The following is a 14,773-nucleotide window of genomic DNA, read 5'->3' on the forward strand; positions in this document are numbered from 1 at the left end:
ATAGAAAACCTAAATAGTCATATAATGATTAAAGAAGCTGAATCAGTTACAAACCTTCCCCCAGACAAAATCTAGGCCCAGATAGGTTTTAAAGCAATTTCTATCAAATACTAAAGTTAACATAATTTCACTGTCTACTGAATCCGGAGGTTCTGAGTTGGAATTGGAGGTATTGGTGTAAAACCATGAATTTTGATATATATAAATATAGACACAAATATATGAGGTCTGTCTGGGAAAAGTCCAGCCATTGTTAATATAATAAGAACAGTTTGTGTGGCATTGATGTAACCTGGCAGCCAAGGAGAGTAGACTGGAACGTGCATGTGTGAACAATGATGACTTCACTGTACTAGTCAGCGGGGGTGGTAGACGGTATTGAGTGAGCATGTGTACTGTGCGGCCATCCCATTCAAAATGAGCTAGTATAGCAAAGAATCTGCATCAGATTTTGCGTTAAGCTTGAACATTCCTCTGTGGAAACTATTCAGATGATTCGGAAGGCTTTCAGGGACAATGTAATGAGTGCAGCACAAATACACACTTCAAAGATAGTCAACAATCTGTTGAAAGTGATCCATATTCTAGAAGGCTTACAACAAGCAGAACCTGAGAAAGTTGAGCATGTACGGGCTGCAACCAACAAAGATCAGCGACTGACAGTGCAAGAACTAGAAGCTGATCTGGGGATTCCAAAAACTACTGTGTCTGAGATTTTCATAGAGGATCTTGGCAGGAACCATTTGGTGACAAAATTTGTTCTGCAGCTTCTGCTCCCAGAGCAGAAGGAACAGTGTGCTGCAGTTGCCAATGACTTGATTCAAACAACTACCAATGAACCAGACTTCCTCAAGGAGATCATAGCTGGAGATGAACCATGGGTCTACATCTATGACCTGGAAATCAAGGCCCAGTCGTATCTTGTATCTTCTTCAATAAATACCTCTATTTTTCACATTACATGTCTGGATACTTGATGGATAGGCCACATATATGCATAAATGTGTGTGTTCTAGCTCTGTCCACAGACGGAGTCTGGGAGCTGTTACACCACAGGAGTGAGCGTAACTCACATTCAGATCTTGGTGTCTAGACACCATTAAAAGGAATGAGGTCTTTTTCCTTTTCTTCTCTTTCTTTCTTTCCCTGCCCCTCTCCTTCCAGAGTCAGAGCAGGGACAGTTAAAAGAAGCTTAGATCCTTCGGGCCAGAAAACACGACTGTGCTCAGACAGTGAGCAGGATGTCACGGGACACAGAGCCATCCGAAGGGGCTGCACTGGCCATGCCTGGGACAGTTTCAACATTAGCATGAGTAAGGACAACGATTATAACCCAGTGAATAACATAGGATTTCATAAGCTCACACTGATATGAATAAATGAATAATAAGGGACAGCTCCTCCTTACAGTAAGTTGGCAACTAATAGGCAGGAGACAGAATTCCAGACAGATGGCTGTAAGTAGAAGAGGTGAATTATAAACTCACTAGTTGGTAACCATTCATACAAGAAACATCAAAGATGCTAAAATTAGTGTATGGAACTGAGGTGAGAAGTGGGCTTTTTGTAGTCTTGAATTATCTCCCAACAAAATACAAATGAATTACAAAGGGAAAAAACTTAAGAGTGAAGAAACCCAGCGAACACTCTCCTAAGTAGACAAATTTGACCTCCCCAATAATGGAATAAGCTGACATCATACATGAGAAGAACACACGTCACTTCTGTCATATTCTGGCTGAAGATGAATAACCTTGGTGTAATCAAAAGGAAACACCAGACAAAGTCAAATGGAGGAGCAGCCTGCAAAACAACTTGCTATAATGATTAAAGTCAAGGTCATGAATGTCAAGGATGGACCAAGGAGCACTCTGGATGGAGGGGAACGGAGTGATGGGACAGCGGGACCAGAACCCAGGCTAACAGGATGTTCGTGGGACAGTAGGCAGAACTACAGTAGAGTCTCTGGGCAAAGGGTATTTGGGGTGCTTTGCACTGTTCTTATAACTTGCCTGTGAGTCCACCATTGTCTCTAAACATATGCAGAGGAAGAACAAAGAAAACTACACAGCCAAAAATTTGCTCTGAGCTTATGAAGGGTGAGGCTCCTGGAGAGGCCATGGGGACAGCGAGGTCCTTGGGAAGGGAGGGCAGGAGGATGGCGAGGGTAGGTGTGGGGGGCAGCCCTGGACAGAGAGACTGTGTTCGGGGAGCGTGGCGTGCTTGTCAGGGTTTGTGAGGCAAGTCATGTTTGGACCTTTTAGGACAACTTGGCATTTTCCAGCACTTAGTCCTTTTGTCAAGAGAAACGTGAGAAGAGCCAGCGCGTCCCTCACACCACCGTGGCCACCCGCCATTTCACAAATGTGGTCTGAGCAGAGGTGGCTGGTCAGGCCGGAGCAGGGGAGGGGGGCGCTGTGGCCATACGGACTGGGGTGAAGCCCCATCAGGATGGGGTGCCATGGAGCACAGATGGGCCCCCACCTCAGATGGGGGCACTCTCCTGACCAAGCAGCTGCCCATGGTTTCCTTACAGCCACGCCCCGCCAGTCCCTCAAGCCCTCCAGGTCTTTTCATCAGTTAGGTCTGCGTCTGTTGATGGTGAATTATGTGTGATGGGTGGGAACCGACCTGTGATTGATTCATCAGGAAATTGAGGGTGACGAAGAGTGACAGGCCCACTTCAAGTTGGAGTCATTTGCAAATCTGGGTAACTGGTGGCTGGGCCTCCAGTTTTTACTGTATAAACTTACTATAAATTTACTATAAATTCGTGGCTCGTGCAGGAATCAGAGGCTGCCTGACAGCTGAGTTGAGCACTCCCCCAAGGTCCAGGTACCGTAGGTACCCCACTCTGGGACTGCCATCAGCTGGGACTGCCATCAGCTGTGACTGCCACTGAGACCTCTCTGTGAGGCCGTCTCTCTGAGGACTGTCCTGCCTCAACTCCGGCCAGGGTTCTCTGACTGTCACCGTGTGAGGTACCGGGTCCTGCATCCGGGCTCATGCACCTCGCTGTCACAGCTGCACACCATGCAATTACTGACCGAGTAAATCCTGGAATTTTTTAAAGCACCAGGACACTCTTTTTATGTTTTGTTTTGCAAAATTTTTCTTGAGCCCTCGGCTTGAAGTACACTGGTGCACTTTCCATTCAATGTGTTGGAACTTAACAAAAGCACCCAAAGAGTTGGCGTCTTCCAGGTGCCTTCCACCATGAACAGAACATGGACCCACGATGAGTATGAATAACATTCCTTTTATCTTTTTCTTTCCAAAGAGCTAGCTGTTCTTGGTGGCACTTTGCCCTGTGGCAGGGGGTCACAGGCAAGAAGGGTGCATTTTTGCTGCAGAACCTGTGACCAAGTTTCCACAGATCCCCCTGTGGGCTCCAGGGAGGAGTGACCTCAGAAAGTGGTTAGAAATGTGTCCTGTTGACCAGAGAAAACCAGAGTCACCGGCTCGGAAGAAAAGCATTTTTGGTGGTTCTTTGAGCCATGTTGAAGTGTGAAATGCCTAAAGCTTGCCTGGTGCATTTTAGAAAATATGAAAGTTCTTTCTATAGAAAATGAACAACAGGATGCATATACATTATGGAGCGTGCCCTCAGCCTCTAAATGTGTGAAACGCACATGTTTACTTACAGTCCTGATGAGTTTTCTTGTCTAAGGGAACTTTGGGCTTTGAACAGCAGTTTTAATCCCTTCTCCCCACAAGCTGTACTAGTAAGGAAGGTGGACAAGCATTTGGAAGGACATATACCCACGCCAAATCCCACATGCTGGGACCCCCTCTCCGCATGTGTGTGTCATGCTCTGGTAAAGCGCGTCTGTGCCACGTGTGGAAAGCATCCTCACAAAGGAATCATTTTCTCCCGCTCATTGTCTTAACCTGAAACAGGACGTTCAGACACTCAGAGTGTCCACACAGGCCCTGCTGGTGACTCCCACTCTTGCGGTCCCTCCCTGCCTGGTTTATCACCCGTTGGGCCCACCTGGCTGGCTAGCCTGCAGCTAGCCCGCACAGAAGAGCACTGCCTGGGGAGGGCAGGGCTGCCGGGCAGTGGGGGCAACGGGAATGTGGCTAGGAAAGGGGAGGCCTGCAGGCTTGCCCCTCCCCTTGCCCCCCTGTACCTTCCTGGGGGGTCTCCTCCAGGCCAGGTTGCAAACCTGGGCAGGTTGTAGACCCCGCAGGTAAAGTGAACTGTAGGCAGTGCCTTTTGGTCGAGGCAGGTGAGGTCCCCACAGATCCACAGAGGGAGCTCTTGGGTAAGAGGACTGAGAGCTGGGGAGAGACCCATCCTTGGCAGGACAGAGCTAGCACGCCCTCCTGTCCTCACCCTGTGGGGAACAGAAAGACACACACACCTGCCCAGGAGCTCCTGAAGGCTTCCAACTGGCAATCTGGACAGAGCTCTGCTCCCTCTCACCTGGTGCCACGTGTGTTCTGGGAGGGCTAGGGGCTCTTCGGGACCCCCATCACCCCTGTCCCCCCCAGGCACTTGCTCTGGCTGGTGTCCCGCATGTGCTGGACTCGCCTGCCCTTCGGGGCTAAAGTGTGTATGCTCCTCGCCTGTTTATAGATGTGTGCACAGTCCTTCCAGGCCTGCCGGGCACCCTCCATCTCCGTTCACACCGTTTGTGTTTAAGGCTGCCTTTGCACATTTCTTGTCACCCATCTGGGCGCTCCTGACTTATTCGTGGGGACTCCACCTCCCTGGGGTGGTTGGGTGAGAGGTGTGCCTGTCTGAGTCTCCTTCACAGGAACCTTTGGGCAGTATTACCCAGTGCTTCCACTCACCCTCCCTGTGCGGAGCCGAGCAGGTGTTGAGCACTAAGCACTGTCACCTGCCAGCTGCTTAGAATGACACAAAGGGTTAAGTGTCTGCATCCCAGGTACAGGCAATACACCTGTGCAGAAGGTAACAGAGGCCAGGAGCTTCCTCCACAAATACAGCTCATAGCCTTCAAGAAACACTAAGCACTGGCCGGATGGTTCAGTTGGTGTATAGACACAGTAGGGATGGGGAGCAGGGGTCAGGGGTAGAGCAGCCCCTCTCTCCCCCCCTGCCCTCCCACAGTACCTGCCCTCTGTCCCTGCCCTGGAGCACCCACCCCCCTGCCCTCCCTGCCAGGCCCTGGTCATTTAGTCCCCTTGGTCTGACTGCACGGCAGTGTACGGGACTCACAAACATGCCGGTCGGGCACGGAGCAAGCGGGTATTGTGAGAGGTGAGCTGGGGCTTTCTGGTTGCTCGTCAACTCCTGGACTCATGTTGCCTCTGGGCCCCCGGAGAGGCGTCGCCATAGTTACCAAAAGGGGCAGCACACTCCCATTACACTGCCCCGGTCCCAGATCCCAGTTTCTTAGCTGTACAAAGGGGACGGGCCATCCGCAGTGCACCTGGCAAAGTGACCCTTGTGCACGGGCTGCCAGGGACCCTGCCCCACTAGATGTGTGGCCACGTGGTTACCATCTGTATACTTCAGTAATTCAGTAACTACCCATGTTAGTCAAACCGGGCTGCTGTAACAAACTGCCGGGGTAGCTTATAAATAGACACTTATACCTCACATTCTGGAGGCTGGACATGTGAGCGCAGGGTGCCCACACAGTTGGGTTCTGGTGAGAACCTCTTCGGGAGGCAGACCTGCCTTCTCTCTGTCCTCACAAGGCCAGAGAGGTGGGGTAAGGGGACTAATCACACTCACGGTACTCCACCCGCATGACTCAATCATCCCCCAAAGCTCCACCTCCGCATACAACTTGGGGGTTAGATTTCAACACATGAATTGGGGGGCACACATCAGTCAGTAGCATTGCCTCCCTGTGGGTGGTGGTGAGTTAGCAGCAACAGCTGTGGAAACAGAACAGAAAGGGGCTTATGGGGCACCCGCTGCCCAGGCTGCATCAGGCATGTCAGGCGTGTGGCCTTGTGGGACCCCGCCTTACTGGGGACCCCAGGACCGGGCTCTAAACTGTGCTCATCCCTCTTCTGAGTGTGACTCCCAGGGGGCCAGGCTGGAGGTCAGCTTCCAACGAGAATGGGACAGAATGGGGCCTGAGGCCATGCCAGCTGACTGTAGAGGAACCCGAGGCCGGCCGTGTGGAGGTGGGCTCTGAGCTGTGAGGGCCTGGGCAGAGGCGGAGCCCTAGGGCCCTGCAAGCTGCTGGACCAGGGCTGGAGGAGGGAACACCCAGATGACACTTGCTGTGGGTACTGCCCCAAGCATGGAGTTCAGGTCACAGGGCAGAGCCCTTAGGACTGGACTTAATGACGAAATAGCGCCAGGTTTAACTGGACATGTGTTCCATTCAAAGCGGAGGCTGGCCTGTGGACACGGGCCCACGCACTCTAGGAACTGCAGCTGGTCAGAATCGGGTTTCCAGTCCAGCCTCCTGTGGGAGCCCTTGCTCTCTGTCACCCTGGGTGACAGAAGTCCTGGACCCCAACCCCTAGACAGCCCCACGAATTCCACATTCAGTGCACCCCACATCCTGGGATCATCCGTCCTGGACCCACCTGACCTAAACTCGCCTGTTGTGAATTCACTTGTCCCACACTCACCTGTCTTTCCACCAAGGAAGTGGCTTCACCTGAACTGGGAGCAAAATGGTTGCCACCTTCCAGGCATCACAGCACTGTCCAGAGGCAGAGATGGGGGAGTCTCCTGGATTCCACCAAGAGCACTTAGCCAGACTCAGGCACATGACCCCTAAACAGCTGTTGGTAGGGAACTGAGCCTCCACGGCACAGCTCAGGGTTATGCCTTGCCCTAAGTTTCCTCTGTGCAAAGGAGATGGAGGTCTCTTAGCAAGCAGGATAGGGGCCGGCAGGGTGCAGTCAGCCTCAGTCCGAGCCTCAGAGGGAAGCCCCTTCCCCACCCTGCATGTGCATGCCCCCTGTGTGTGTAGCTCTTTCTCAGGGATGTCCTCTGTCTCCATGATAATTCTTCAGTTTCCCTGTTCCAAACGAAACTTTTCATGGATGCAAGAAGAAATCAATGAAATGAGAGAAAGGCTGGGTCCAGTTAATTCGGCAGTCAGTTGGGGGACAGCGTGGACGGGGCAGTGAGAATCTCAAGTGTGGCTGCAGTTCCGGGGTTGTGGTACTCAGCGGGGAGGTCATGGGGCCAGACCTCTGTCATGGCAAGCAGCTGCATGAGCCAGTGACCCTGTCCTTTCTGAGAGTAGACAGCCCAGGCCCCTACTGCCTGGCCCTGAGTTCCATCTGACAGGAAGCCGAATGCCCCAGGATCTGCCCAGGGGAAGATCTACTTCCATGGGACCGCCCCACCTCACACTGCCCCCCAGAGGCACCTGAGCAACTGGATGTGGACAGGCCTCCTAGTCACTGGTTTGTCCCCGGTCTCCGGGCACTCTCATTCTAAGAACATTGCCTCCACCACCTTCTCCACAAGCTGGGCCTTGGAGAGAGGGGTGCATTGTGGCTCTCTCCACACGGACACCAACTCCCCCAAAAGACATCCCACACCTGCTGCTTTCCAGCCTTTCTCCTTGGCCTTGGGCAGACAGGTGCAGGTGGAAGGGGACCTGGAACCAACCTTGATGGTTGGCTTCCCCTCCTCCACAGGAGTAGGAGGCTGGGTATGGAGAGGGGGGACCCCCAGGGTATGCCCAGCAGTGGGGCTGTGGTCTGTCTGCTGGCACCCCTGCCCACAGCCCCACCTCCACTCAGCTCCTTGCTCAGGGGGGCTGGTTCCCCTCCCAGGTCCGACCCTCAGGTCTGAGTCCCAGGGGCGAGAGTGACTCAGGAGAGAGCCGCTGAGATGGAGGATCAGACCCAGGGTGATAGGCAGTGTGCTGAGGCCAGGAACTGCTGGGAGGGGACCTGGGGGTGCCTGCAGTGGGTGTGGGGGCGCTGCTCCCCAAGGTCTCCCTGCTGTGTCAGCACCTTCACTCACTGGTAACAGGGGTAACCCGACCCACAGCACTTGGGCCCCAGCTGGGATCCTCCCCCACTGGAGTTTGCTGCCCTGCTTCAACATCCTGAGAGCCCCTGAACTGGGGGACCTGGGAAGTGAGGGGGCAGGCCATGTTGGCTCAGGGATTTCTGGAAAGCGGATCCCCGCCCCGCCCCGCCCCTGCGAATCGCACTCGGTTTCTTTCTGTCTTGCCGCAGGCCTGGGGTTGGGGGTGGGGGTGGCAGTCCTGCTCGCACGCGAGGCCCTGGCCGGGGTCCAGGCGGCTGTCACTGTGCGCTGAGGCCCCATCGCGTGACAGGACTCGAGGAGGCCGCTGGGTGTGGCCCGGAATGTGGCTGCGGAGGAGGGAAGTGGGGGTGCCCACGATGCAGGGGGGGACCCCGCGATGCTGAGGGGGCGGTGTCTGGGTGCAGAGATCTGTGGAGCGGGGAAGTGGGGGGGTGTCTGCAGTGCGGCGGCAGCGGGGTGGGTGGGGGGCCCTGAGGGAGAGGGACACGCGATGCGAGGGGTGGTATTTGGGTGCAGAGATGTGGGGGGGATGTGATGCTGGGGGAAGGTGTCCAGGTGCAGAAAGGTACGGGGGATGGGGTAGAAGTTAAGAGGTGGGGAAGACCCCCACTTTTGACGCCACACGCGGGCTGCAGCCCCCGTGCACTGCAACCCCCTTGCACCTGAGAGTGAACTGTGAGCACTGCAGTAGGGGTCGGGATCCAGCAAGGGGGCGGCCTCCACATCCGCAGTGACGTCACCGCCTGGATTCCCACCCTCCTCACAACTGTAGGAGTCAGCATTCCCCACCCGCTGGGCCTGCAGGGGCGAGAGAGCAGAAAGGCAGGGTCAGGCCAGCCCCAAACCTCCCCTTCCCCTCAATTGAAGGGAAGTGTTGGGGAGGCTGGGGCAGGGAGCTGACCTGAGCTGGGGTGAGGGTAGGGGTGGGGGCAGGGGCGACCCTTGCAATGGAGTTTGGTGAACAGGAGGTCTTGGTGGTTGGGTCTGTGGCAGGCAACCTGGGTGTACTGATGTGGCGGTCCTGCCCTGCCCACCCCATCCCCCACCACGGCACCACTCCTGGCCTTTACTGAGCTCTTAATCCTCCCAGAGGCTGTGGACTCCACCCTCATCCCACCAGGTCCAGCCCCAAGCCCTAACATGGTGGGACCATCTGGGCATCTGGGAAGCCTGGCCTGGCACAGGGGCTGTCTGGAGGAGTGGGGGGACGGGTGGCAGGGGTAGACTTCCTTGTCTCATCCCCACACCAGTTTCTCCTTGATCATTCTCAGCATCTGAGCACACACTAACTAAACCCTCGGTCCGAAGCTCACCGCAACCTTGTGTGATGTTCTGAGACCAGGAGGCCCCTTCAGGGAAAGGGGCTGATCCTGGATCTGTCTTCCTCCAGGAAGCAGAGCTATAGCAGCTCTGTGTATTCAGAGCTCTCAGGCTTGGGAACTCCGTGTAGTAAGCAGGGCATGTACAAGGGGGGTATTAAAAATAATCGCCTTTTGCCCTGGCTGGCTTAGCTCAGTGGACTGAGCGTGGGCCTGCAAACCAGAGGATCGTGGTTCAATTCCCAGCCAGGGCACATGCCTGGGTTGCAGGCCAGTTCCCAGCAGGGGACGCAGGAGAGGCAACCATACACTGATATTTCTCTCCCTCTCTCCTTCCCTTCCCCTCTAAAGATAAATAAATAAAATCCCCCCCCCCCCCCAAATAGTCGTCTTTAATGTTGCAGAGCTCCTCCATGTGTCTGCCTGGAAAAACCAGCAGTTGTGTGGGGACTTGATTGCTGTGAGGTTTCCACTTTGAGAGGGTGACTGGCAGCGCACACAGCCTCCTTCTATTTGTCATAGACCCCTAGGGATGCCCCCCCCCACCAGGCACCACTGCTTTGTCCCCAGGAATACACCTGTCTTTGGGATGAAATGGGTTCTTTTTCTGTTCTATTCAGCACAGTGACTGGCGATTTAGTGCATGCTCACTGTGGGAGAGGAGGGTGATGGCACAAAGGCTTCTGAGAGAGGGAGAGACAGAGAGGCCAGCAGGGACCAAAGGCCATGATGTGGCCAAGAGGTGGCCACTGTCCATGGAGCTCTCCCAAGGGCTGCCTCCCTGCGTTGAGTTCTCTGCCCAGAGGACACCCTACTGGCTGGCACAGGGAGCTTAAATGAAGGTGCCCAGCATGGCCTGCATGGGGTGGGAGTTGCTGGTCCAGGGATGTGGCTTGGGCGTGTCCACTCTGTAGGGAGGACAGTCAGGCACAGTGTCTCAAGCTGGAGCACACATTCAGGCCCTGCTTTGCTGTGGGTCTGGGGGCCTGGAACCCCTGGGAGCAGGTGCTGCCCACCTCTCATTGATAGGGGTGAGGGGCATCTGTGGGGAGCTGCAGGCAGAGCCTTGTGGTTTTCTTCACAGTCAGCGGATGACAAGCATTGCAGACCAGCGCATCCTGGAACACAAGTTCAGGACAACCCACTGGTTTTGAGAGAGAAAATGCTGCAGATTTAAGTGCCTGTGTTTACATTTTATTCCCAGACCAGAGCAAGTGCTCAGCTCCACCTCCTGGATGAGCCCCTGGCCTTCAGGGCACTGACATCGCCTGTAGCCTCAGTTTGCAAATCTCAGAAATGAGAAGCCATGAGGCACTTCCCCTCTCCTCCTCCACAGAGACAAGGCCTGGGCTCCTGCCTGGATCCCTCTAGGCACCAGTCACCTTTGCCCCTGGGGGTCCTCCCATAACACCCAGGTGCCAATGAGGATTCTGGAGCATGGAGTTGAGGGTCCCTAACCAGCTCCAGGGAGCTGGGAATTGGACAGCATCTGTCTGTCATCTGTCTGAGCTCCTCTCCATAAAGCGGAGAAGAAGCCAGCCTGGAAGGGATTGGGGAATGTGAGCATGTGGGCATGGGGTAGGCATAGGGAGCTGCCAGAGTCACAGGGAAGGGTGGCAAGGCAAGGCGGGGCACTTCTGGAGCTGGAACAATCAGTGCAGTAATGGACAACTGTGGGGGTGGCCTGCTCCACCCCAGGGGGACCCTGAAACTAGTGGAGCTCTGAGGAATTTATAGGAGGGGGCAGAGAACAGTTTCTGGGGAGCAGAGTGGGTAGGGTCTTCAGGGTCAGGCCCAGGTGTGATGTCCTGATTTCCCAAATGGCTGCCCTGGTTGGATGTCCTGGCTCCACTTACCCTCCCCCTTCCCGGGGAGGCGGAGCTGCCCCAGTGTGTCCTGGTGACCACAGGTCAGCATGGGACCTCAATGTTGTCAGAAGAGGGTGGCAGTGAAGAACTATGGGCTGGAGGACGGAGTAATGTAGCTTCACAAAGGTTTGCGACTGGGCCTGGGTCTGGAAAGGTGCTAACGTCCTCTGTTCCTCTCTGACAGCTGTGCAGGAGAAGCGCCCACTGCGACCCGAAGTCAGTGGCCCCTCACCAGGAGCCAGAGGTCTGCACGGAGGCTCAGCTGTGCTGGAGGGAAGGTTGCTGCTGGAGGTGAGCCCCTTGACCTTTGATCACGTGCAGGGTCACTGTGTGTGGGCCACTCCCCCCTGGACCCTGAGGTTTTCACCCTTTACAATTAACTCCAGTTAAGACTCTGAGAAATGTTTGTGGTTGGAGTCCCAGGTGACCTCTTGGGAGAAGCATGAAATTAGGGTCTCGGGTACTTTGGGTGAGGTACCAGACAGAGAGAAACAGCCACGGCCACACTTCAAATCTGGAAATTCAGTCTGCATTCTTTGGTTTTATCTGTCTGTGGCAGAACCTAATAAAATATTAAGCAGGGTATTTTTTCTTTCAAATTAAGGACAGAAAATTGTGCATTAAGCTTCTGGGTGTCTGGCAGGCACGGCTGACTGGTCCATTTATAGGCATTACATGCCAGATGTGAAGGGTCAGGTGGGCATTTTCACCTGAAGTGGACACCCCTGGCCCCGTTCCATTGTTCTGGGGTGTTCCCCTGACCCTGTCACGTTGGCCTTTGCATATGGGATGGGAGAACTGTGGTCAGTTTCTTAAGGAGATGCAATGGTGAGGAGTTTTCCGGGTTCTATCCAGTCACTGTTGCAGAGTGAGGCTGCCGCTGCCTCACCAGGGGCCAAAGTCACTGCGCGCCCCAGGCCCTGGTGTGTCCTTTCTCTGGAGGGACTGGGAAGATGCAGCGATCTCTCCATGGGAGGGTGTGGGGGGCACAGGGAGAGAGGCCCATGGGAGATAGTGCCATAACCAGCTGCCAGGGTGTCCCTGAAGCCCCAAGGTGCCTCCCTTGGAGTGGCTGGGCCCACACATCCCCCGGAGGGCCCACCTTGGACCCCTATGTCCAGAGCAGAACTGGTTCTTACCACCTTGCCAGCCCTATTTGGTGGGAGGTTCTATGCCCCCAGGTGAAGCCTCCTTGACTCTCCTGTCCACATTTGGTCAATATATTAGACTGATGGATTCAAGGGCAGAAATGGTGGACTATGGGTGCCACTTCAGCTGGGTCAAGTCCCCATTCTCTGAACAGTAGCAGCAGCTTTGCTCCAGCTGGTTCTTCTGCACCCCAGCCTGCTCTGCAGCAACTGGAATGACAGGTGGACCCTGAGAAACCCCAGTCCTTCACCCCCAACCTGACGCCCACCTGTGCTACTGGAATTGCCTCTGTGGTCCCTGCATTTCACGGACCAGAGCAGTGCCAGGCTGTCTGAGGTGGAGACCATAGGGGAGGCCCCGTCCTCAGGCCCACTCAGCCCCTCCTCCTCGGACTCCAGCTCTTCAGTGGACTTCGCTGGTGCTCTTCTGGGCCCTCTCTCCAGCGTCCCTGATCAGTCTCACAAGTTCTTAGCTGTTCAGCTGTTTAACCAGCGTGGGCTGCGGTGGGGGTGGCGTGTCCTCTGATTGCTGCAGGCATTGAGATCAGTCACCCCATGTCCTTGCAGCCCCTTTGGGTAATTAAGGGGAACTCGCCTGATTCCTTTTCTATCCGACTCAGCCAAGCCCTTCAGAGATCCCCTCCCCTCGTTCACATTCCACTTTTTATTAGAAATTTCAAATGCTCACAAAGAAGGGAGGGTAGAGCAGTGGTGGTCAGCTTTGGCTAGCTTGCTCCTCCCCGTCCCCCCAGTCCTCTTCACCTCTCCCCTGATCACCGCTCTGCTTTATCTCCTCAGACTCTTCCCTGGCCCGAGATTTCTTGGTCTCTGGATGCCCCCTCTTCGTGCTGTACCCTCTCATTATGTGGGCACCGTGTCCAGCCCTCTACCTTCTTATCTGCCTGGCTGTGAGCTCTGCTATTTCTGAGTACCTGGGTGGGTAGCTAAGTACAGTGGGGATGGACAGACAGACAGTCAATATCTAGAGTGATTTGAGGGAAGTGGGAGAGAGGGAGACATTTGCAGCATAGGATCTGGGGGTGTGGGTGCCAGATGGAGCTTGGTGGCCCTGTATTCTCACCTGCTAGCTATGTACCCCTCATGACCCACCCAGCTTCATGAGCCCTTAACCTACCTGATCGACACAGGGACTCCATGATCCCTGTGGCCCACCGAAGTCTGTGCCCTGATGAAGGATCCTCTTAGGAGGATCAATGAGCTTATGAATCATTTCCTTTTTGAAAAATAAAATATGTGAGGAAGTGTTTAGATCACTGCTGTCTGGTCTGCTGGGTTCGTGGATGTTTGGGGGACGCCTGCCTTGGAGTGAGTGCAGGTTTCATTTCAGTTTTGTCTGGAGCAGAGCATGGGACTGGCAGTGGAGAGCGGGGGGCACGCCATGCGCTCAGTGCAGGAAATGCTTCCACACTTCACTATTTATCAGGTTTTTAGGAAGCAAATTCTTACATCTTATTTTTCCTTAACATTTTTTTTGGTCAGTGCTAGTAAAATTGGAGCTGGAATTGTGGCAGTTTGACTTTTAGTCTCAGCGAACCTAATTGGCATTACTTTTTTATTATTCATGTTCAAAGTTGAGATAAAATCTTAATCATGAAATCTTTTAAAAACTTTTGTTCTGAGGTGTCAATTCAGGAGCTTATGCACAGAGCACCCAGTCTCCCGGCTGGGGCTCAGGAGACCGTGTCACACACGTTCACATGTGTCCTCACCGCTAACCCTCTTCCTGCTCATCTGCTGGGTTCGCTGAGAGCAGCACCCCGGAGGCTGTTCTGCAGCCCCCCACCCCGTGGTTCTGCTCTAGGGGGCTGAGTCTTCCCTGGGGCTTCCTGGTTCAAGCAGCCCAGGTACTGATGACCAGGCCTGATTCTTGGGTCCCCACTGGTTCCTTCAGGAAAAAACCCTGCCCCACTTTCTGCCACTGACTTTCCGAGCCTGCTGCCCGGTGTGTGTAGGTGTTTTGGGAGATTCCTTTCAGGGTGGGACTTTTCCAAGGATCAGGTCCCAAGAGCTGAGGGCTGTCCTGGGGCCCACCCCACCCAGCAGCCCCCAGCCAGGTTGGAATAGTGTCCGCCCCACTACATTTTAGAGAACAAGGTCCTGCAGTTCTTGAAGCCTCATTCTGCCGCCTCTTGTTTATTGTTCTCTATGGCCCACAGGAAGTTTCTGGAAGTTTCCTTTGGTTGCAGTCAGGGAGGCTCTGTGGTGAGGGTCCTCCTTCACCCGATGATTCTCCAACTTAGGGGTTAGGCTCTTTTTTCTTTTTTAATGAATTTACTGGGGTGACATTGGTTAGTAAAATTATATAGGTTTCAGGTGTACAATTCTGTAATATATCATTGGTATATTGTATTGTATGAAGTTTAAAAGTATTCCCAAGCAGTGTAAGAGAAGCAGATTAAATAGTAATAACAAGAAAACTCAGCTTTTATTTCCAGCCTTCAATCTCTTGAAGATAAACTAGAA

The 14,773-nt window shown here is 54.1% G+C and overlaps 1 protein-coding gene across 1 annotated transcript in view; it reads left to right on the forward strand.

Moving 5' to 3' along the window:
- Positions 1-14,773, forward strand: part of AHRR (aryl hydrocarbon receptor repressor) — an 83,857-nt gene that overhangs the window by 28,853 nt on the left and 40,231 nt on the right. The window contains exon 4 of the mRNA XM_037062924.1: positions 11,326-11,432. Coding sequence (XP_036918819.1) covers positions 11,326-11,432 — 107 coding nt within the window. The remainder of the gene's footprint in view (positions 1-11,325; positions 11,433-14,773) is intronic.

This window comes from Sturnira hondurensis, unplaced genomic scaffold, assembly GCF_014824575.4.
Source record: "Sturnira hondurensis isolate 20B ecotype Veracruz unplaced genomic scaffold, ASM1482457v3 Scaffold0014384, whole genome shotgun sequence".
NCBI lineage: Eukaryota > Metazoa > Chordata > Mammalia > Chiroptera > Phyllostomidae > Sturnira > Sturnira hondurensis.